Below are 24,008 nucleotides of genomic sequence, written 5' to 3' on the forward strand. Positions count from 1 at the left end.
TGTGGAAAGAGGAAGGATGAAAATGCGGGTCTAACGCTTACATCTAAAGACAGTATTTTACGGCATATAACACCCGATACGGTATACAGCACCCGAGTTTCCAAAGGCCTCGAGTTGATTTTCAAGCTTTAATTGCCGCCTAATACTTATGAATATTTAAGTAACTAATGTTAGTCCAATGGTATCTGATTCCTTTGATTAGCAGGTAAAGTATCGAATGATGTGTGACAATCCCGTGACGTACCAAGTCAGTCCCCCTCTTATCAACCAATCATATTGGCCAAGTTTTTTTCATGGTTGCCACCTTTTTCAGCTGCGTACGAAGGCCTGCTCCTCTGGTTACATATCTGCCCTCCCGGAGCAAGAGGCGGGAGGAGGAGGGGGTGGTGGTTTTGGAACGGGGAAACATCAGAGGCGGGTAATGAGATACAAATAAAAAATTTAAATACAATATTTAGAAAGTGACGCTGATTGATAAAGACTGTAAATCTGGTTCCCTAATGGAAGCGGATGGTTTTGTTAGGAGACGGCGGATGTCAGCGGAAACCCCGGGTGGGGACGGCGGGGTCGCAGGAGCTTCGGCCGGTGCAGAGATTCGATGGATCGGTGGCAGATTCTGGGGTGTTCCGGAGGGAATTGTCGGAAGCCTATCTCCTCGGATTGGAGGGGAGTCGGACTTTCAGGCTGTTCAAATGCACGGCCCTCCGGAGGCCCTCGAAATCTCTGAACCAGACTATGAAGGTCTGCCACAGGGAGCGTCCACTACTACGTACATGCTTGCTGGAGCCGTCGCAGGGATCATGGAACACTGTTTGATGTTTCCAATCGACTGTGTCAAGGTAAGCGGTTAGCAAGAAAATTTCTCTGAATAAATCTAGCTAATTGTGTGGAAGGCAGTCTGCCGTCCACTTGGCTAACGACATGTCTATAGATTGAGTCAGTTGTCTGGCAAGGTCGAAAACGGTCAATCATACCGCATGTTGGATAGCTATCCTGCTAACATCATTGCCTCCACAAAGTGTAAAATTGTTAGCTTCCCAACTAGCAAAAGTTTGTCGTGACAAGAGTAACGGCTGTATTCATCAATTAGCTGCAAGCTACTTGAAGCTAGCTAGCCCGCATAAGACTCGAGGACCAGCAGCATGCATCCGCGTTAAAGCTTAATATGTTTAGGATTAGTTACTTGGCTAGTTGCTGTCACCTTGCTAACGTTAACGTTAGATCAACTTGGCCTACATTAGCTAGCTAGCTAACTTTTACTCGCTCACAAAAAAAAACTCGTGCGTTGTGTAGACTAGCATTTGTAAATTAGCAAACATTAACGTTACCTGGTTGAGCTATGGTGCAATTCACGCCATCAGACATGTTTTGGAAAAGTGGCGTACTCCCTAACGTTAGCTTGCTTTCAACTTGCTCCAGATGTCAAAACTGAAGTTGTTTTAGCTGGCTATAGCGTTAGCTAATCGTTAGCAAGCAGGATGTCATGGGTCGTCGGCTAGTTGGCCAGCTGCTCAGAAAAGCGCCTAGCTAGCTAACGTTACCCTCTCAGCACTTCCCAAGCGTTACCTAGTCCACAAATTGTCACCCAGATTGTCCCAATCGGCAAGATTCCTTGCTAACTGTCGACCTTGCCTGTTGGTAATTTACTTTTACCAGTGTTTAAAAGTTGACGTATCGCTGGTTTCCAAATAGATGTGCCTCCTCTTTTAGCTAACCCTTATTGGCGACGCTAATCTGGTGGCTGTTTGGGAGGATGCGTAGCGGCTAACATTAGCTAGCGAGCACTACATTATATAAATCCTCTTTGCCTGCTGGGCCTGCGGTCAGTTTAGGTGAGTACACTCTTCAGCGCAGCCAACTTTATTGTTATTATTGTTATTATTTTTTAAATTATTTTTGACATGTAGCAGACGCTCTTATCCAGAGCGACTTCACAGGTTACAACTTTATCTATTTATGCAGTTGTATATTTACTGAGGCAGCTGTGGGTAAAGTACGATGCCCAATAGTACAACGGCAGTACCCCAGCGGGGAATAAAGCCAGCAACCTTTCGGTTACCAGACCCGCTCCTTTACCACTGCACCGCACTTCTGCCCAACTGCCAGCATTGCTAAGGCGCTTTCTGCGAAGGGCCAACGTTAGTGAGTAGATTGCATTTTGTAAGTTAATTTTATTCATCTCTTTGCAGAAAACATACATGGCCACGATGTGTAGCATACCCCCCCCCCCTCTCTCTCTGAGTGTGTGTGTGTGTGTGTGTGTGTGTGTGTGTGTGTGTTAGCTAGCTACGTTGCCTACAGTAAGCGTACTCACACGTTTAAAAAATGTTTCAGTTGACAGGCCAACCAAACAATGCTAACTAGCTAATGTGTTGTTGCATCATATTAGACATCGTTTCAGCTTTAATTTATGAAGCAAAGTTGTGCAAATGTAGTACGGCGGGACTGAAAGAACTTTATTTTGTTCCCTACGCAGTCTGTAATTACATTACTTAGCATGTTGGCGAAGGCAAAGGTGCAGTGTTTACAGTAAATGTGTCTCAGGACGTTGGGGATTAGAAGTTAAACGGCATGCAATTTGTCGAGCAAATCACATGATTTACTGTGATGAAAGCGTTAGCTAAAGCGCAATAACAGTTGTCTGTGCCTTAATTAAAGGTTTTCTTTGGAAAGGCGAGATTGCAGGCTTTTCCTATGAAAGTAATGTACGTTTAAACGAAAGTAGAGGGTAAACCTAGCGCAACAGGTTACTCTATTTCAAAAAAAAATATTACTTCAGTACAGTTCGTCTTGTGTTGCGTGAACGGGGCATTAACCGAAACGACATCTTCCCCAAATCCTACACGTAAAGCTATATGTAATGACATTGCTTCACTTTAACTTCCTGTTTTATTTTGTTCTGGTTGATGCAAACGGAATTATAAGACAGAGAGGCAATGTTTAAATTTCACAGCTAAGGAAAAATTCACCTTCATATGCTTTCCATATCAGTTTTACCTCAGTTTTAGCTCTCAAAGGGTGGATCTATTATTTGAAGAGCTGGTAGCTCCACTAATGCTGAGTTCCCCCATATGAGCAACATTTTTGCTACTTGTTTTTATTGCATTGTCCTGAGTGTAGTCAGCTGTTGCTGTTGGAGTTAAGTGCCCTCGAAATGGAGGTGCTGGTCATCCATGTCTCCCACAGCTGCTGGGCATACCCACGATGCACATGCAGTGCGCCAATATTAAAAGGCACCAAGGATCCTGTTAGCTTCGTTGAGGCAGTGAAACTCAGGGGCAGTATTTGGTTGTACATACTAGGTATTAACACACAAACTTTGTAATGGTAACGTGAACGAGTTTGTATTGCCCCCTGCCCTGTACTTTTTAAGGCAGGCATATTGTCATCCTAAATGACATCTTGCATTGTCAGATAGCACGTTATATTTAGGCTTTGGCTTAGCTGGCTGAGTCAATGAACAGACAGTAGTGGTGGGTTGTCAGTTGATTATCTGCAGTAGTATTTTTTACTGTTTTCATGAAGGCAGTTTTAAATAGCTAAAAAGGTGACCTTTCATAAGATATGTTATTGCCCTTTTTTACTTATTTTTCAGGAGGAAATCCTTCTGCTGAACTGTAGGCCTTGAACTTCTTCCTTCCCTTGAAACCCTCTTCTTCCTCATTTCTAAATGAGCGTGCTGGAACTGTGATGATTTAGTCGTCTACCTTATGTTTACTCTGAGTGCTGTTACTTCAATAACAGCATAACAGCCAAAGCTGGGAAATTTCCTTTCGTGATTCTAAAACTGTAGGCCGCTTGCAGTGATTTCATAGCATTTGCTCTGCATCAAAGTGCACATATTTTACAGGGTGTTTCTGAAGGGCTATTTAAAATTCATGTGCTGTGACACAGCTGCCCTTTTCCATCGGGCAGGTAACTGGATAAAGGCCTGGCATACTGAACCCAGCCTTTGCAAATGTACAGTGTGGCTAATGAGAGTAATGTATACAGACCCTCTATTCAACCTTGTTCAAAGGCGGGAGCTCTGGATGCGAGCTAGTATTTTGGTATTCATTCAGTAATTAATGACTGTCATATGGCTAATGCCTTACAAATCAGGAATGGTATGCTTTCTCAAAGGAGAAAAATGTTGATCATTCCAAGGCTGACATGCTAAATCAACCCCAACACAGTCCATGGAGTAACTCAGTAAGGTTTACCATTAGGGTTGGAGGTTCTAGGTTTTTCTTTTCTTTTTTGAGGGAACAGGCTAGAATGTAAAGCTTTCAGGTGATGTTGCTGCTACATTCATCACTAACAGCATTGTTTCCTGACAGCACAGTACCTACAGTGATCTGTTTGAGAGCTCATAAGTACGCCCGGGAAGCATAAAAAGTAGCTTGGCCTCAGTATGGTGTAACTGGAAGATGGCTTTTGTTGCTGTGGTCATTGCACTTCCCCATGTTTTTGCAAGTAGCAAACTCCTTCTTTTGTGTTAGCACTTCTGACTGTAAATAACAAGCAACTCCTTTTATGGCAGCAACTCCTAAAAAGGCAACATGCTGAAACCACTGCAAGCTTGCTTTACATGCGGCAGTATACAGAAAATAATGTATTAAATATATCTGAGAATATATACTTTAGCTCAGTCAATATATTGAAAATGTGTCACTTAGTTTACTTACTTCAGTTTTGGTATATTGTAGTATTTCTGCTTTGTCTTAATCTATCGTAAATGTATTTACAATATATTCTGTGGGTGAACAATGTATTTCTCAATAAACTACAACGTATTTCATTTTCGTAGGGGATTATTGCTGGTGTCTGCGTGCTTCTTTTATACGATATTGCATATGAATTCCATGAACTCTCAGACAGACCAGTATACAGTCTACACTGTCTGTCAGGACAAGATCGTCTTACAGAACACCTGTGCTGCTAGTACCTAGCGATTTAAGAGTGGCCCTGTGTGTTAAATCATGCACGTATGCCAATCAGTGGTACATCTCTCTGTCCTGCATGAGACTGTGCTTAAATCATTTGCACCACACTGGTTTTCCTGACCTGATCTGTAAGGCACTCATGCCACTAGCTGGGTAAATATGGGCATCGGTTTGAGCAGGGGTGGGTACTTGTGTGGGTAGTGAACTTTCAGAAGACTGGGCGAGTCCCAATCTAGAGTCAAGACTTGCTTTATAGGTAGCAAATGTCAGCTACCTATGAGCCAGTAAAACTGGCGGGTTATTTTTGTAGTCGTAATGGGGTCCTGGTCGACAGGAGCACTCAACTTTCGCAATGGAAATGGAAGCCCTTCTGTGCTGATTCCAACTAGCTAAAGTTTGTCGTGCTGATTTTCTGTCCCTTCCTCCCTGCTCTTCCTGGGAGCTGTTGGTTTCATGTTATTTTCAGTGTCATGGTGTTGATCAAACGGAGGTGTGGCGAACTTCTATTTGAAGTGTTATAAGTAAATGAACAGTTGCATGCACCTGCAATCTTCCAGGCCCAAAGATACTCCAAAGTATTCAGGAGCTTGACATGCTGTAGGTACATTGGATGTGTTTGTCTGTGAGCGTGTAGTGCCACTGGATAACCGTGCAAGGGGATTGTGTAAGTCACAGAAGAGGGGAAGTTTCATTTACTCCCGTGTATGCATGCTATGCGCATTACAGCCACATTACTCTCTGAGCGAGGTTAATTTGATTGATGAAATGGATGTAAAATATGAACCTGTTGGAAGTGAAATGTATGAGTTAAAGAAAGCAAGTGGAATGCTTTCATCAATTTGGCATATATTTGCATATAAGTGCAGTATAGCCAATGATACAACCCACTTGATGTCTGAAGGGCCAACTCTTATCAAAGTGGTATCTTTGCTAACATTGGTAATAACAGCAGTAACATTATGAAACTCTTTGGAACTTCAAATGGTTATGTCAGAGGCAGAGAGAGAAAGACGATAAGAGTCATACCCCTTATCTTTGCCGTGGTTACAGTCTGTGCAGTAATGTGTTTAGAGAGTTTAGAAATGGCTATAACTATACATGTATATGGCTGCTTTAACATGTGACCACACCAGTTGTAAATCAGAGACTAAAGGGTGGTCATGTGACCTGCCTATGCGCCAAACATCAAAGCTCTGCAATGGTTAGTTGGTGAAAAAGCTGCTATTAATTTGAAATAGAATGTAATTTCCCATAAATCAAAAAGTTGTGGGTAAGTAAGCTAACAATGCAAGTAGTATACCCTTACAGTTTAGCCAGACAGTTAACCAAGGTGTATTTACAATGCATTCAAGACCCTGTGGTATTCAGCCTTGATGGCTAGAGAAAATTGAGCAGAGTCCTTAAAATGCATGCAGACCAGATGATTACATGTTGGGCTATGCTAGGGAGCAAAAACAGTGGGTCAAAAACAGAAATGCCTACGCAAGCAACAGACCTCCATTCCACTGGAATGGAGAAAATCAGCTAAATTTCATTCCAAAAGGAGCATTTGTCCTTGGAGTGACTGTTCCACAGTTGCCAGCTGGGAGGTGGGGGTTGCTAATTTTTTTTTTTTTTTTTTGAATTTTACCCACACCCCAACACCCCCCAGGTAAGGCTTTACATGGTTCTTCTCAATTTGTCTGGAAAGTGATTGACGTGTTGTGTAGCACTCTCTGGTCTGTGTGAATCCATACAGTTCAGCTGTTGTTCCTGGATCACTTGGCAGTTGTGGCTCACAGCATACATTGACTAGTCTAGTTCCTTGTCAGCAAGAGCTCCTGCCCGATCATTTAGATGCACTAAGGTCTGCAGGCCTGTCATTGTGAGCAACAGTCCCTTACACTTGTTTGTGTGGGTGAATCATCTAATTTTCCATAATAATCTTCCCTGCCAGCTTTCCCAGTAACAAAGGTCCTGGCATCTGTGCTGCCGAGTCAACCCAGAGAGTTTGGTTATTATGGTGGAGCGGCATTAGGATTCCACAAGCACATTTTAGTCGTTCACATGAGTTTTCACAGGGAGATGTCATTTGTTTCAGTTGTAAGCTATGACACTGGCTCTACTTCAGGCAGTTGAACGTTCCACTTTAACTGTCCCCACTGCACAGCTGGAACTGGGCAGGGCAGCAGCATGGTTCCAGAGAAGACTGGAATGCCTGTGCTCTTTGGACACATGAAATAAGAAAAGGGGAGATGGGATGTTATACACAGAAATCCTGAGGGGTTTTTTTTTTTAAAAAGTTGATGAACGACTTCGGACAAAAGTCCTCAGGAGAAATGAAGTGAAAATGAGCAAGATCAGAAATGAAGAAGCAAGCCGTTGCAGAGAATCCCATCCCTCCTATGTGAAAGTTGCAGGACAGTTTCACAGCCTGCACTCAGAAAAATAATTTGTTGGATTTACTTAATCCAGTCAACAATTTCCACGAAACTGAGTTGAGTAGCATCCAAATAGTATTAGTAAAAACAACTAAAGTGACTTAACTCATCAGTGTTAGATTAATTGAAGTGATTACAACATTTTGTTAGTTTGGATTTAAGCAAAATACTCACACAGAACTTAAGAAATATTATCAATTTCAATTTAAACAGCGTTTTTAATTTCAACAAAATTGGTGCATGCTAGGCATTATGGGTAATGATCTGCAGGTAACTCCCAGCGAGCTGCTGAGCTTGGGTAACGTCTGTCCTACGGGAGCTCATTTAGGACATTCTTATAATGTACCGTTTTGATTGTGCAATTCACTCAGCACTGTTACGTTGTATGAAATCAGCGGCTTTTGTGGTTTTAACAAGTCTTCAGTTTAAGTTAAACCTACTAAAGTGGACTAGGTTTAAAAAGCTAACACAGATATATTAATTACATTGGGTATAGGTGCATTTATTTAGTTCAACAACATACAAAGTTCACTTTTTTGAGTGTGGACTAGACAATCACACTGAAAAGCAGATTGTACTGCTCTGTCTGATGTTGTCTATATATGTATATACACGCGCACACTCTCATCTTACACAGGTACATTCTCACACATACACATTCAAGGTGGATCAGAGTTCTTTTACACCTTTTAGTGTTAAATACAGCTCCCCGCACGCACATACAGGAGTCACTCTCACACCTTACTGCTGCTTTACACCAGGGAGAGAAACAAACCCCTTCATGTTCTGCACTGTTTGGAGGTTGTGTGTAAAGCAACATTGTCATTCAGTCACCGGGCAGACGCTCATATCCACATGGACTTACAAGCCTGACTCATAGTGCAAGCCAACACATTCCATTCTCGCTCGATAAAGAACAGTTTAACCAGCGAGCGTAAAGCTGGGGAGGCACATGGCTGCAGCCTTGACCCCTTATCTACAGTCCACGTGACTTTCATGTGGTGGCTGCCTTCTTTGTGGAAGCACATCAAGACGAGTGCTACACGTTTTTCTAATTAAAGCATTCCTCAGCCCTCCAGATTTTTTGGTAAAATTCGGTAAATTTTCCTGTGCGTTTGGACTCCACACCTCTGGTACCGGTATTGTCTGTCTTTGTGTTGGTTTATAGATGGCTGAATTCCAGACTTTCATTTTGTTTTGGTGTACAGTTAATACACTAGGCCTAGTGAAAAATTTCAGGGTGATTGGTAACTGTAAACGCTTTTTTTTTTTTGGGTCTCATTCTTTTGTGCCAAATCTTGCAAGAGAAGAATTCTGTTGTAGTACAGATGCTCTCAAGCTTTCCAGTTTCCCTGGAATGTTTAAAATATAATAGGATAGACATGGACCAATTACACAAAACAAATAGCTGGTTGTTGATAGCTGGTTTAATTTCTTGAACAGCATATATCAATATCTGAAGAGCTATGTCTTCACAGAAAAGGAACACTTTATTTTGCTTGAGCACTTCAGTGATCCTGTTGACTGTTCATTTTTGTGGCCCCTTCAGCTCTATAAAATCACACAAGATTGTTTTGCACCTATGCAGTTGTGTGCTTTACTGGGATTGTCACGGTCACACACCAGCTTCACGTGCGGCGTGTGGGCTGTGTGACCACAGTGAAACGCTGTGTGTGTGTGAGGGAGTTCTCAGGCCCTGCTGCAGGTTTAATGGCACTGCAGTGCATTTAGAATGCCTCGCTCCTCAGTCATGTGACGAGCGAGCATGCAGACGGCGTGTCTGCTCGCATCAGTCAGCTGGAGAGCTTTGGCTTCATCACCGTCCATGTGCATGTTATGCCATTTTCAAGCTTTAGTATGAACGTTTCATAAGCAAAAGACGCAAGCTGTGGCAGAATTAAAACCCTTAAATTATACAGGTTGCTCGCGGATTAGATCAAACATCTGAGCCTGGCAAACAGAAATTTTGAATAATCAAGCAAAATCTCAGAGCTGTCCACATTTGTCACTTCTTTCCCTCCTTCTGAGAAGATTATTTGAAAAATATCATCTTATTGAGAAATGTCAAACATGTTTCCTGCAGATCCAAAACTTTGATCTTTAAACTGGTATGTCATCGGGCATGAGTGTGTACAATAGCTTAACCGCTCTCAAACATTTGTGCCCTACACCTGAGAAGACAGAAGGGAAAAAATCTAAAGAAAGCAGAGTTGTGGGGAAACAGATGTGTCTTATCAGGCATGTCACATGGTGAAGACCATGGCACATGTGGGGAAAATTGATTGTAAAAAAACAAATTGACTGTACAAAACTCAGATATCGATCTTCACAGATATAGAACTTTTAACTGCGGTCAATGGTTAAAGCCAGGCATTGTTTTTCCAGGCAAAGTCCGTTTTTTCTGTTTTTTTTTTGTTGCGTGACCCTTTTCCACCCCGTGGCTGCCTCCGTGATTCACTGCCAGCTGCATTTCTGAGATGCTGTTCACCCACAGGGAGGAGCGGTCAAAATGGAGCCCGTGGTAGGAGCAGGCCGAAGCAGCTGCCACATCGGCAGACTGCAGTTCAGAGTGACAGCAATTGATTTACCTGTGTGTGTGTGTGTGTGTGTGTGTGTGTGGCGGGGGTTAGTGTATTTAGGGTAACGCATGTCCACATCGCCTTAGACCCCCTGAAGTGTGGGAATTGGGTAAAGCATGTCCACACTGCCCTAATTTCAGCCCCTATATCTGAAGCGCGGGAATTCCCTCACACAGCACGCTTTCTCCGGCATGTTGGTGCGGTGAGGCCGACTCCTCGGAGTAGTCACTTGGCAGGGCGCAGTCAGGGCTCTGTGTGGGGAGAGTCCCCTCTTTCACAAGCAGCTGTTTCTCTGAGCAGCAGCAGACGTGCCTGGACTTCCCAGAAAAGATAAAACCGTTTTCTCCCTAGAGAGGTGAACTGACCCTGCAACAATAGGTAAATTTCTGAAATCAATACTGAAGTAGCAGTGCTAACATGAACTCTGGACCCTGTCCCTCTGTGAGGCACTGCTGCTGTTGCTGTGTGCTGGAGTAGGTTGCAGGGCTCAGAAGGAAAGCGACTTAGAGGAAGTCAGATTATGTGCTTCTGTGACCTTGTGCCCCTCTGCACTTTGCTTCCGGGAATTCAACACTCAGGGTACAGGGCCTGCAGTGTCTGTTCTGTCCTGGGTGACCTCTAACAGGTCCTTTCTCCCTCTGTCCTCCCATCCCCTCCCTCACTCTCCCTCTTATTCTCTCACTGTCTCACACACTCTCTCTCTTCTCCTCCCCTTCTCTCCCTCTCTCCCTCCTCTCTCTCCTTTGCCTTTCCTCTCTTTCCTCTCCCCCTCTCTCTCTCTCAGTTCAATTCAATTCAGGCTGCTCCACTGGCATGACAGATTGGTTCTTGTGTTGCTACAGCGTGACCAGGAAGAAAGACGTACAAGTTCAACGAAAGGCAGAGTGACATAACATGCGCATTGACCGCGTCCCTCTCTCCCTCGCAGACGCGCATGCAGAGCCTGCAGCCGGAGCCGGCGGCGCGCTACCGCAACGTGATGGACGCCCTGTGGCGCATCGTCCGGACGGAGGGCATCTGGAGGCCCATGCGGGGCTTAAACGTCACGGCGGTGGGGGCGGGGCCGGCCCACGCGCTCTACTTCGCCTGCTATGAGACGCTTAAAAAGAAACTGAGCGACGTCATCCACCCCGGAGCTAACAGCCATGTGGCGAACGGTACCGCTGCCCCCCACCCCCCCCTCCCCTGAAGGCCAAACACACACACACACACACAATCGCGCGCACAATTGCACACCACAGATCCGACTCCACGCTCAGGGGAAACGGGGTCTTCCTGGCTCCCAGGTGTTTATTCAATCACGGGTCCCCATGGGAATGTTGTTTCGGTAATTGTGAATGAGGTCTTGGAGATCCTCTGTCAGAACCTCTAAGAGTATCCAGGGAAAATGATGTTTGAAACGTTGGGTTTTGTTTAGTCACCAGTGTTATTGAGTATGTCCTTTTTTGTGTTTGTAAAGTCTTCACTAAAATGTATTATCTGAAGTAGAGTTTTTTCCACTCTGGTGAAAGCAGAGCTGTAAACTCATACTGAGTATCAAGGGAACGCTGCTTAGGGTCTATATAGAAGTGACTAGAAGGAAGGAAGTGAGTTATTGAAATGGTTTGGAACGCTGAAGTGATTCTGAAACTAAAGCACGTATACAGCAGTTGAAGTGTCCTGACTTATGCGTTTGTACTTTAGCTCAGGCTTACGGGATTTCTGCCGTGTTGGGTCCGTTCCCCCGCTAAAGTGGAAGGGCAGAGATTTATTCTACAGGCGGATTAGGACAGTGCCCATCTTACCAGGTTCTCCGTTTGCTCTTATTTGCCCAGGCTGCCATTTGACAGCCTGCCTTCCGTCCTCTGGCAACGTTCTGCTGATCTCATCAAATCCAGAAATAAACCAAAGCGGCTGCCTTAAGGCATGTGTCTTTGCCAGCACCAAAAACCTCAACAGCACTCGTCTTTTTTTTCCTCTCTCTCGATGGCAAAGATTTATTTAGGCCACGATTCGATCGAGCCTTAGAGTTCGGCTTTCTTTCTCTCTCTGTTTCTCTGTCCATATCTATCTATCTGTATATCTTTCTGTCTCGGTCTGGCACCCGCTGTGTCCAGACCAGGGAAACGCAGCTCTGGTAACCGATTATGCGGTCTGACAGCTCTGCAGTACCATGGAGATCTGACAGGAGATAATGGAGAAAAGATGGCTCTGAAGTATTAACTGCATTCAGTGATTATTGCAAAAGGCATTCGCTGCTCTCGATAGCTAGCAAAGGCTGACGCTCTAGCAAGCAGCCATTCCACAGCCCCAGCAACCCAAGATTACATTTTTGAGATGCTTAAATCAGATGCTGACTCTCATACCGCACGCTGTAATCAGCCTAAGAGCAGACAGTAATCCAATAGCCGCTTGCTTCTCTGTCTTTTTACCGACGGAACGGACACCATCTTGTTGGAGAAATGTGATACGCAGTCGGCTGTGAAAGTGGAAAATGTTTTTGGCCTTTTGCACCACCCTCTGTTCAACTCTGCTCACTGCATACTGTTTGGGTTGTGCTGTGCTACACAGTGCTGCTCTACTAGGCCAAGGCTCTCTATTACCCTTGTTCCTTACTGTATGAATAACACGTTTACTTGCTTCCCTCAGCATGATTTTGAGTCTCAGTGGGATCACCCCAAACCCTGATAATATTGATCAGCACTTTCCTCCCCCTCTCACAACAGGGGTGACTGAAACCAGAGCTAGAGTATAACATTTCTGTGTTTGAGGCAGCTTCCTCATCCGATCCGCTCCTGTAAAGTGAACAGATTGTAGAGTCTTCTCCTTTGGCGCCAGTGGAAGTAGCTGAAGATGAGATTTAGAAGGGACCGTTGACAGTGCAGACGTGCTTTCGGGCGAGCGGCGGGGCTTCCGCAGGGCTCTCCCATTGGTCAAACTGACAGTTCATGTGCCTCTTCTTTCCCTCTCTCCTCTGTCTTCTCTCCTCTTGTTTCAGGTCAGGGGGAGGTTGGGTAAGTAGACTCCAGACGTGTTCTCTAGATGAAGTACCGGAGTTCTCCTCCTGGGGGGCTATTCTCAAGTGTGTACATTCGGCACGGGTTATGCGCTTCGGTTCACCCCCACCCCCACCCCCCAACCCCTACCCCCAAAATCCCCATACTACACTGATGAAAGGCGTGGCCCACCTCATATTTACTATTAACCCTGTTTTGGAGCCACACTCTAAAGGTTCCTGTGCAGGCTGGTTTGAGATGACAGACAGGAAAAAACAGAGAGGTATTGTGCTGAAGCAAGTTTAAAGCAGTCTTAGAATTTTTTTTATGTCATGTTTATCCCTCCACCTAACGATGGAGGACTCTTTATAAGGTTCCGGTTGCTCTCTCCACCCCCCGTATTAAGGACGCGAAGTGCCTCCTCCTCCCAGGTATCCAGGGCCATGGCTAATCCCACAGAACGCTGACAGAGCGGTCCTGGCCGCGCGGCCCTTATTTTAATCCGCTGCACCTGATCGCTGTGACTCAGCGTCTCTCCTGCTGCCCCCACCTGTCCCCTCCCCCTCCCCCGCCCCCCTCCGCAGGGACCCAGGTCTCACCTCTAAGAGTTTATTTTACAGGAACCGCCGGATGCGTGGCCACCTTGCTTCACGACGCCGCCATGAACCCAGCCGAAGGTAAACCGCCCTCCCGGCACTCACTGACATGCAGGAGAACCAGCTAATCGGGACGCACAGTGCAGCCTGTCAGTGAGCATCCCTGCATTAGGCCTAAGAGGAGAAGCTGTGGCTTGTACAGTACTTTGAAAACAACATACATTAAAAAAAAAAATCACCAAATTCTTCTATGTGGGTATATCCGCTTATTTCTGCAAGGCTGCCTTGAGTTTGACTTTCTGTCGCCAACTTGCTTAAGATGTTTTCAGATCTTTTTTCTAAAGCCTTGATAAGTTACTTTCAGTTATTGTAGCAGTGGTGGTGTCTCGCACACAGGAGCAGTGAGGTACACTTGTCAGTTCTTTCTTTTGGGGGAGCTCTTGCATAATAAGAAAAAGTGCGTCTTGGTGTGTTTTCTCGATCAGAGGTGTTGACATTTGTACTTCCCGGTACTTAGTTTTAAATGCTTGAAAGTAAAGATTTGTTTGGAATGTGGTTAAGTTAAAAATGAAGGATTTGTTCACAGTTCAGTCACAGAATACACTCCCATTAAAATTATTGGCTGTTATTAAAAATGTTGAATTAGGATAATGGCCCATTAAATCTGCGGTGTTTGTAGGCTCTGCAGCTCTGTAGTTATCAGGCCAGGCAGGTGTCAGCACAGGGGGCACGGTGGGGGACCGAGCAGCTTCCGGGAGCAAACAGCCGCGTGGCATCTCTCGCCGCCTAATCGGCACCGCTTTGTTGACACGGGCAGACAGCTGGGCGGGGTCAGCAGGGGGGGGCTCAAGTACCTCAGCGCCGCTCAGGGTCGAGGCCCGCAAGCCCAGGTGCACTTCCGAGGTCCGGCGGGACACCTGCGCGGCCGCTTTGAACCCTGAGGGCGGCATTGAGCGCTCAGAGCCCCTCTGCTCCCCCTCGAGGAGCGATCTGATCTGATGTGTTTAGGAAGAAAAAAGCCACATCCACTGCCATTAACAGAACCTCAAGAACATCCAACCACTTCCCCTGTCAAGTGGCAGAGCTGGGCTACACATGTTTTGACTGCGCACTAGTCCTTTGTTCATTCTTTCTCTTTTTCTGTTTCTTCTGATACTCCTGTGGTCCCTGGACATCCTGGCTCTTTGTGTGGAAAAAACACCCTGCGCTTCGCACCTGGCCTGCCACCTGTGACCCCCCCGCAGTCGTGAAGCAGAGGATGCAGATGTACAACTCCCCATACCGCAGCGTTTTAGACTGTATTGCCGCCATCTGGCAGAAAGAGGGCGCCGGTGCGTTCTACCGCAGCTACACCACCCAGCTCACCATGAACGTGCCCTTCCAGGCCCTGCACTTCATGACCTACGAGTACCTGCAGGAGGCGCTCAACCCGCACAGACAGTACAACCCCTCCTCGCACGTGGTGTCGGGCGCGCTGGCGGGGGCGCTGGCGGCGGCGGCCACCACGCCGCTGGACGTCTGCAAGACGCTGCTCAACACGCAGGAGGCGGTAGCGCTGCACTCGGTCAACTCGAGCGGACACATCTCGGGCCTGGCCCACGCCTTCCGGACGGTCTACAGGCTGGGCGGCCTGCCCGCCTACTTCAAGGGCGTGCAGGCCCGCGTCATCTACCAGATGCCCTCCACGGCCATCAGCTGGTCCGTCTACGAGTTCTTCAAGTACGTCATCACCAAGCACCAGCACGAGAAGAGGAGACGGGAGCGGGACGGGGAGAAGTAGCGAACCCCCCTCCCACACCCTCCCCCCCCCGCAGGGGGGCACCGGAGCCAGATCAGGACTGAATAGAAAACGTAATGATACGCACAGTAATTAAAAAAGAATCCCTCCCTGTTTTCCTCTCAGACAAAGTTTAATATGAAAAGAGCTCCATACATGCTTAAGCAAACAGGCAAGCATGACTGCTTCAGGACACGTGCAAAAAATTAATTTAGCCTGAAGCGTCCTCAGCACCCCTGCACTTAGTTCTCGCAATTAAATCGTAAAGGTCATAGTGTTTCCTGTGGTTACCACAAGGGGGCACTGTGGGTCTCTCTTGCTCTGTCGCGCGCTGGTAGGAGCTCTGCAAGGGAGGGAATTGAAGTGTGTCAGACAGCAATAAGTCATTAAGGAACAGATAACTGAGATTGAGCTCAGTTGTTATATAGTGTGGCCACTTGAAAGTCCCTGCTCACTGAGGTGCATGTGGAAAAGAGGCACATCTGCAGTTTGAATCAGGAATGACATTGCACTGAAAAGGTTGTGTATGCATTTTCGGGTAGCGATTCCTATTTTAAAGTAAACTGAAGTTTTTATACAAGATAAAGATGTATAATTTAATTTATTAGAATGCAGCCTTTGTTATTCAAATGAGTTCTGCATGGCAGTTGACAACCACAGCTCATTCCGTTCGGAACCGGGGGTGAGGGAGTTGGGGGGCGGGGGGTTATCCAGTAACACCGTTTGGGACAGTAGGAAGATGATTTCCTTGAAGTGAGGTATTTTCTTTTGTGCACACCCCCACCCACTGTAATGTCAGGTTTTGTTAAGGTCCTTTGCTAAGGAGCCAAAGTGTAAGAGTGTGTTGTCCTGCCGTGCAGTCCAGAGCAACATGTCTAATGGTGTCTGATTGGCCAGGACATTGTCCCGACAGCAGCATTGCTGGATTGGTCGTCCATGAAAACTCTGCAAGCTGGGCAGTGGCAGGGGTAACCGCTGCCGGTCACTCCTGTGCCGTTGGCAGTGATACCGCGGCATGTCATATCACATTTCCGCGGAGGGGGTCCTTCAAAGTTGCGAAATGGCCGGCCTTAAACAGATTCACGTGTTTAGCATGCACGGTGAGGACTGTGCTGTCAGAACGGGTTTTAATTTATGCATCAGTGAGTGGGGCAGTCGGGCTCAAAAGGTCTGGTTCTGCTCATGTACTTATTCCTGACACATTGGTCCCCGTCAGCACACTGAAACCGGTGTGAGGTGGATAGGTTGAACAGTAGTGAATGTAAGATGAGATGCTGCTGGACTGTATGTCACGACTGCTATCAGACCAGAAAACCAAATATGTAATGTTGTGGATGTATGAAAGTTGATTTTTGCCTAAAATCACTTATTTTTGCCTGTTAGTTAAATCTGCAATTCAAAATTCCTCCCAGTGGTTAACCTCTGGGTTAAAGTCTCAACCAGTGGTTTACAAAAATGGGTGCATTGAACATAACCGAGACCTCAGCGGGAATTCAAAGCTCCATTGTTTAGTCTTACATTTCCTCAATAACTTTGAAGCATGGGATCATGGGAAGGGTTACAGGCAAAATTGCTTATTCAGGGAAGGAGTTGTGTGTATGACCAGTGTGCCTATCAATTAAGGCTGCCCATGTCACTAGGACTCATTTGGAAAGGTGTCAGGATTGTGATGGCCAATGACTAAAGCACCTGCTTGTTGATCATGAATGGAAACGCTCATATTGATTTTTGTCTGCCTGCCCTCTAACCCTTGTCAGCTGTCAATAAAATCGGAGCAGTAGATTTCTGAAAGCTGCTTGCTCAAGCTGGACCATGGATTTTCGTGTCTTCATTTCACCCGAAAGGCATGTGCACGCACGCACACACACACGCACACTCACTCACACTCACTGACGCTCTCTTAGGGTATTTAGAAGGGGATGTGTTATATTGAAATGAGTTATTTTTGTAGGGGGTTCATGTTTCTTTTTTTTTTCTAAAGCCTGTCCTCTGTCATGAAAGAAAATCTGTAGCTCTGTAGTGCCCATACAACCTGGCCAGAACATTGCCACAGACTGTCCAGACTGAATGGTTGGATATTTATTCTTCTCTACATAGGAAGATACAAGCTTAAAGCTTGCTGTCAGAGTTCACAGAATGCAGTCATTTCTAATGGTCAGCGGTGAAAGATCATCTTCTCCCCTTGAATTCTTCGTCCTTATTTTGCAGGCATCAAGCAGCACCAAACATGCTGCAGGTAAGTCACAGACGTGACTATACACGGCTTTTAAGGGTCTTTGTTGGAGAAGTGATGTTTGGTCTGAGGTACAGGTGCAGCTTTGACCTTTCACCTGAGCGCTCCCAAACAAGATGAAAAGCGTACGTTCATGCACACAGCTGAGGCTTACCTGCCCGTACTCCTGGGGTGTTCGCAGGGTGAAAACTAGTGCAACATCCAGCTGCATTACGACATTACTGGATAATGTATACATTGTAAGCCATGTAAATCATCCTGGATAGGAGTGTCTGCTAAGAAACTAATATGGTAGAGACTGATCCTCCATCATTCAGCCTTTTTGGGACCTGCTGACAGTGTCTCTTCTATGTTGGGACCATTCACAAAGCACACCCATTCAGGATCACCAGAGAGCACCCCCACACCTCATGGACAGTGCTGCGACACCCTTCAACCCCCTGGCCGTTAAGTATTTTTCTTGTCACCCCGCTTGATTTCCTGAGCAGCTCGCTGTTCTTTCTGATGAGAAAACACGGGACCATTCCAGGTCAGTGACTTGTGCTGTTGCCCACCTGATTGAAGAGTAATATTTTGGTCATTGACAAGTCTTCCAGTTATTTCAGTAAAGATCATTTGAATTTTGTTCAGCACCCAACCATAACAGCCCTGAATCCACTTATTTGTGCAGTTGCGCTGACTGCATGCTTACTGTAAACACCTGGGCTCCAGAAATGGTTCATAGGGACGTTGACCTTCAACTGTCATGATGCATAATGCATAAATCAGGCAAGCCCTTGCAGATAAGATTTAAACTAAAAAAAAACATTGTCTTTTGTCAATCTATGCTCAAACAATTGAATGCCAATGTCAATAGGGATTTTATATGCTATGTAAAGCATACCTATGGTTGTTTGCTATGGCTTTGTAAAGCATTTGCATTTCTTTTTACACATTAGATTTAAACGGATTAACGGAGTTAAGTGAAGCTGCGAAATAATAGTTGGAGCTTAGGGTTTCACTTCAACACAAGTTTATAAGGAGTTGTTTGTTTCTGGCCTCATTTTAGATACATAATTTTTTTTTAATTAGACTAGAATTATTTCTCTGCAGAAGGAAAAAGCTGCCATATCATTTCAAATGAATTGAGCTGCCAGTAATTTGTCAGCTTCAACAAAAGCTGGCATCAATAATAAACTTAATTGTAGCTGACAGACATGGCTAGGCTGGTTCATCAGAGTCAGCAGTGAGTGCGATGTGTTTATGGTGGGGGGGGGATTCGACCTGCAGAGGCTTCTGGGATGGGACGGCAGAGCGGTGTGCATGCGGTCTGACGCTGTGCCCTCTCCCTGCAGTCTGCCTCTGCTGTCAGCCACGCACCTGTTCAAACAGAGGGTGTTAATGAGCTGTCTTTATGTGGCTCACCGCCCGGCCCCGCCCGTGCGCTTGTTTTCCTTTCTCCCGCCGTTGCCGCGGTGCTGCTGCTGTCCCACACGATCAGAACCCATGGAGCTCACTACATGGGCTCTACCACGCGGCGGTCCTCCGTGGAGCTGATCCAATCAGGTTGGCCGAAGGGGATAAGCAACAGCTTTCGCTCGAGACTGTCTATTTTAAGGTGTCAAAGTGTTTTTAAGTGGTGCGGCTTAGTGCCTGGAAATGAGGTCATAACTAGTTGAAATGGTAACGTGCATTGACCTGGTAACCCGGCAGCAGTGTTTGTGAGTATACTTGGTGACTGTGATACGAGGGATACTAAGCTTCCCTTTAAGGAAGTTTGTGCAACTGGGAAGAACCCCAGAGGGTTTGACAGAGTGAGAAGGCATGTGTCTCCCTCACGTTCTGGCTCCTTGCTCCTGATGGACAGCCCTCTGTTTGCTTTTTCTTCCACTTCCAATAAAGGCCCAAGGCCCTCCACGTCAAGATGGGTGGCTCTTGGGGAGCCTGTTTGTTTAGTTTCTCTGCCTTCACTCTCTCCCTTCTTCTCTCCCCCTATCCTGTCTGTCTTCCTGACACACAGAGGGCTTCCCCTGTGCCTGCAAGCAGTTGCAGGAAGAGGGAGCAGTCACTTCTATGGATGTGCAACCTCAGTCACCCATAGATCAATAGGGGTGGTAAGGGTGACTTAACACTATAGTTTTGCTGGTAAAGCTCTGTGACTGAGCTCAGTCCTATGGCCTTGCTGCAACCTTGCCCCCGGTTCTTGAAGGCAGTTTCTTCAGGTCTAGGTAGCTATCACAGCTGCCTTGCTCTCGTTACCGTAACCTTGGTGGCAGAGGCACAGGTGACTGAGGCTCTCCCTGATTCAATACAATTGCCACAGTCAATTCCACTTTTCTGGAATAAGCGTGTTTTCTCAAGTGTGGCATATCTATTATGCGTGCATTCATTGTGGTCATATAGCACTTCATGACTGTTGACATAAAGAGCTACACTGCATGTATTTTGCACAATATGCTCTGAAGGTGATTTACGTATGATTTATGAAGATCTTATGAAGGTAGACCAAGTGTAAAGCGTTACCTTCCCTCTTCAATCATCAGTCTGCCAGTATAGGTACATCAGGTTAAGCCAGAGCAGTGATGACCTCTATTTTTTCACCACGAGTGGGATTCTTTGAGCATTAGCCTGTACCTCCCACCTCCCCCTGCCCCATCCTTAAGCTGTGATTTCAGCTACAGCGTCGTCCCTTAAAATACCACACACGATCCAGCAGACTTTGCCCTTAAACTGCGGTGCAGTCCTCTCATTATTCCTGAGTCAGCGGCACTGTATGTGTTTTGGTCCGTCTGGTTTCAGTTGTATGCTGCTCGGTGTCTGCGGGTCTCTGGCTGTATCTGGGAATCCCCCCGTACTCTGAGATCAAGGTGGGTGGCTCCCATTGCTGGCTGGTGTGCCTGTGCCTCCCTTCTCCCTATGAATTTCCAGTTTCCCTAATCTAAATTATTTAGTCTGGGCTGGAACTTTTTGGGGAGGGAGGGCAGGAGGGGGGGCTGAAACCTCACTGTGGACAAAAGGCAGGAGCCCTTCAGGGTGTTAACGCATCCCATTTGGTTGGAGGTCAGCCATAATCGACATCCCTGGCCACTGGTAAAGGCTGCAGTTAACCAGTCATTCTACAGCGAAGAGTAAAATTACTTTCACAGACCATATGCATCCCACACAGTAGAAATTGATGCAGTGCATTATCCTGTATTCTGTGTTGCCTGTGCTTTTTAACCAACATCCAGCATAAGACTATGAATGTCACTGAAGGGCAGGGGGAACAAAAGAACACAATTTCGTTAAACAGCATGAGGTTTGAGTTCATGGTAATATTTTGACTTGGGGTGATAATTACTGCTGTGCACTGCCTGCTGACTTCGGCACTGTCCTGATTAAGGAAAATGGTCTGCTGGGGGGAGACATCTGGGTTTTAAGAGGTACAGTAATCTATTTGATGTTTATAATCAGTGGTGTCTCATGGGTCACTGGGTGAGTGGGAGTTGTGATTTTTCTGCTGAGTGTGTCATTTCCTTCCCACAAGTCAGTGGTGTGGAAGAAGGAAAGATCCATCAAGTCTAAACTGAGGTGTATGTCATATGAGCTGTGAGTAACATATTGGCTCCTATGAAAAAATGAACTACTTACCCCTTGACTTGGCTGATAGTGATGAAGAATATTTAATACATAATATTTTGTGCTGTTTCAATTCAAGACACTTGTCTATCACTTAGAAATACCAGTGTGAGTTACGAAAGGGAGGGTTATGGTTTTGGAACAGTGGCCCTGGGAAATTTCTCTATTTTTGCGTTTTTCTGCTGAAAGAGTTGTACAGATTCCCCCATGCAGCGTTTTCTATTAATCAGGAGCTGATGCATAGTTTTGACAAGGGTGAAAGGCAGGCCTGTAGGCAGAGAGGGGGGTGACGTATTTACCTTGGGCCGCAGCGCAGATCCCCTTTCACCGAGGCCCTGCTTGTTTTCATTCCCGCTGGCCGACACCTCTTGCTTTCTTATCTCCCCTCTCAAAGCACCTTTCCCTCCTCCTGACAGACACCTTTCAGGGTCGCTCTCTTCTCCCCTCCCGGAAATACAAGAAGGTCTTAAAATAATCAACCCCTGAGAGGAGGATGGTCTTCGGCAGCATGCACCTGTGCCCCTCCACCCCCCTATTCTGGCCGGACAAAAGGCCGGCTGCTGAGGGGGGTCACGGGCCCCCCGCGTTTGTTTATTTTTCTTGACATAATTTTGTCTGCACTCGGCCTGCCTCGGTAGGGAGAGGCACATTCTCTCCTACTGTTCTGCGGAGAGCTCCAAATAAAGGCAGGCAGAGCAGGGTGGCCTTGGAGATAGCACACGCTGAGAGGGAGGCACGCCGAGCAGCACTGGAGCTGATACACAGGGACACTCGGGCCTGGGACCTATCTGTCTGCCAGAGGCAGAGAGTGGGAAACAGCAGGGCGAAGCAGGATTGCTGGGGTATTTTAGGGCACTTACTGAGAATAACACAGTAACATAGATATTACAGACTTATGGGGTCCTCCTCCCCAGACTATGGGGTCCTCCTCCCCAAGCCTTAAATTGTCAGAATCAGCCCTTGAAAATACCATACACTATACAGTAACTGTAACTGCAGTGTGGTCCTCTAATCACCAATCACTGCCACTGTATGCATTTTGGTCCGCTTGCATTCAGATGCATTCCCTTTAGCTTGTGTCGGTCCCCTGCCATATCCCAACTGCAGTGGATAATGGAGTACAAAGATGATTCAAATTTAGGTTGACCTTGCTGTTATACAAGACCATTGAGGCTTGTGTCCTGTGGTGGCTGTGAGGATGTGCTGGGCTTCCTCTGTTGTTGATGGGTGCCTTGCTGTCTGGGCCTCGACAGGGCCTTCGATCATGTCTCCCTGCCCACTCAGAGGCTGCCGTGGGAGACAGCGTGGCGCCCCGCTCCTCTGTATACATTAACCCAGACTCGCAGCCCCTTGGCAAGGGGGCCAACGGTAGGCGGGAGGACTGGTCTCGGGGCTGCCTACAGGATCCTGTTGTCCGCATTACGGCGAGGGGAAGCTTCCAGACCACCACCCTCCCCTGTCTAAATAATCCATGACAGAGTGGGCTCCCCGCAGCATTAGCAACTGTCTGCACTTATCTCTGCAGACTCACAGAAACAAGCAGTCTGAACAGAAACCAGGGACCTGGTACATCACTGGCAGGCTAATCTCAAGCCTTAAAGCAAGCAGAAATCTCTCCCTCTCTCTCTGCCTGGAAACCAACATCTCTGAACTCTTAATGCTTCAAAGTCTGTGTCAGTATTTTGAGTGACCTGTCTTAAATGTATTTATATGGAGCATCAGAAATGGGGTTCCCAAGACTTATAGCCTCCCAGCAACACCCACTGTTTCTTGCACCAGTAAACCATCTCATAAAACATGGAAGTTAAAATGGCGTTCAAAACCATGCACTCTTGTTTGATCATATTTTTCACAAGGAACAAGACAGGCCTTGTTTTGTTTTGACAGCTGAGGTATGCTTTGCCTTGCATGCACATTTGTAGGTTTGGCCAATGCCGGCTTGGAATACCCCTGGGCCACCCCCAAATACCCTCTCACACAGTTATCTACCGAATCCACAACACATTAATATAGCTGTCCGCTCATTCACTCAGTTTTAAAAAGTAAAGCAAATTCACTGAACCCTGCGCACAAACACACACGCTGACTGACGGCGAGCCGGAGCTCTCGTACCCTACGGCGCGATGTAAGCCTCTGTTTTGGAAACTCAAGCCCCAGGTCACCGGCTCGCGGTGCGCACCTGTGGAGGGGGCCGGTGACAGCTGAGGGAGCCAGGGGGGGACACGCACTCCCAGAGGGGGTGAGCTAAAGAATGTGACCTCCTCAAGTGCTCTGCTCTCTGAAGCACCGCTTCCGAGCCGTAAGGAGACCGGCCACAGACAGTGGCTGCTGGCCCCGGTCACTGGATTAGAAGCATGCCCGGGGGGGGGGGCATCGGATTCTGATAGACAAAACATCCGCGATCCGCCTACACATCGCACATTCACTGATGGGGTCTCGGGGGGGGGGGCAGCACCAAGCCGCTCACACCAGATACTGGAGGTAATAGATGAGGTGCTTGCTCAAGAGTGGTGGGGACTTCTCACTACTCACTAAGTGTGACACCTGTCCCCCTGACACAGCAATCCCACGCTCCCCTGCGGGAGTGCTGCGAGATGGAGTAGCTGTCAGCGAGGCTGCCTGGCGTGGCCCAGTCTCCCCACGTCAGGGGAGGGTCCAGCTTTTACCGAGAGCGGGCTGACCCCATCCGACTGCCTGGCCGCCTCTGAAATATTTGTGGACGGAGGCTGGTTTTCTTGGCACAGTCCCCGCATTCTGCAGGCAGGGTAGCCCCTCGCCCTCAATGGAAAGGCTGTGTGGGAAGAGAGGGAGCTGACCTACATACCCTGTGCCGTCCTGCTCACGTGGTTCAGTATGGATAGACAAGCAGAGCCATAGCCTGGTTGTGGTGACTGCTTTGCTACACA

General features: G+C 46.9%; 1 protein-coding gene across 2 annotated transcripts; it reads left to right on the top strand.

The window, feature by feature from the left end:
* Positions 1–309: 309 nt before the first annotated feature.
* slc25a28 (solute carrier family 25 member 28) lies at positions 310–17,082 on the top strand. 2 transcript variants are annotated; one of them, XM_036546459.1, is made up of 5 exons: positions 310–418; positions 524–839; positions 10,853–11,081; positions 13,520–13,576; positions 14,740–15,275. In XM_036546459.1, exons 2-5 carry the CDS (start codon positions 534–536, stop codon positions 15,273–15,275), a joined length of 1,128 nt encoding a protein of 375 aa, XP_036402352.1. In that variant the 5' UTR covers positions 310–418; positions 524–533. The 2 variants fall into 2 exon arrangements, with proteins under 2 accessions (XP_036402352.1, XP_036402351.1); XM_036546458.1 differs by having other exon boundaries at positions 310–839; positions 14,740–17,082.
* Positions 17,083–24,008: the final 6,926 nt, after the last annotated feature.

This window comes from Megalops cyprinoides, chromosome 15 (assembly GCF_013368585.1).
Source record: "Megalops cyprinoides isolate fMegCyp1 chromosome 15, fMegCyp1.pri, whole genome shotgun sequence".
In the NCBI taxonomy this organism is placed as follows: Eukaryota; Metazoa; Chordata; class Actinopteri; order Elopiformes; family Megalopidae; genus Megalops; species Megalops cyprinoides.

Excerpts from the sequence above, each read along its gene's own strand:
- slc25a28 (XM_036546458.1), top strand. The coding sequence starts at position 501 with ATGGAAGCGGATGGTTTTGTTAGGAGACGGCGGATGTCAGCGGAAACC. Across the intron at positions 11,082-13,519 it reads TAACAGCCATGTGGCGAACG|GAACCGCCGGATGCGTGGCC; the intron begins GTACCGCTGCCC and ends TTTATTTTACAG. Across the intron at positions 13,577-14,739 it reads CGCCATGAACCCAGCCGAAG|TCGTGAAGCAGAGGATGCAG; the intron begins GTAAACCGCCCT and ends ACCCCCCCGCAG.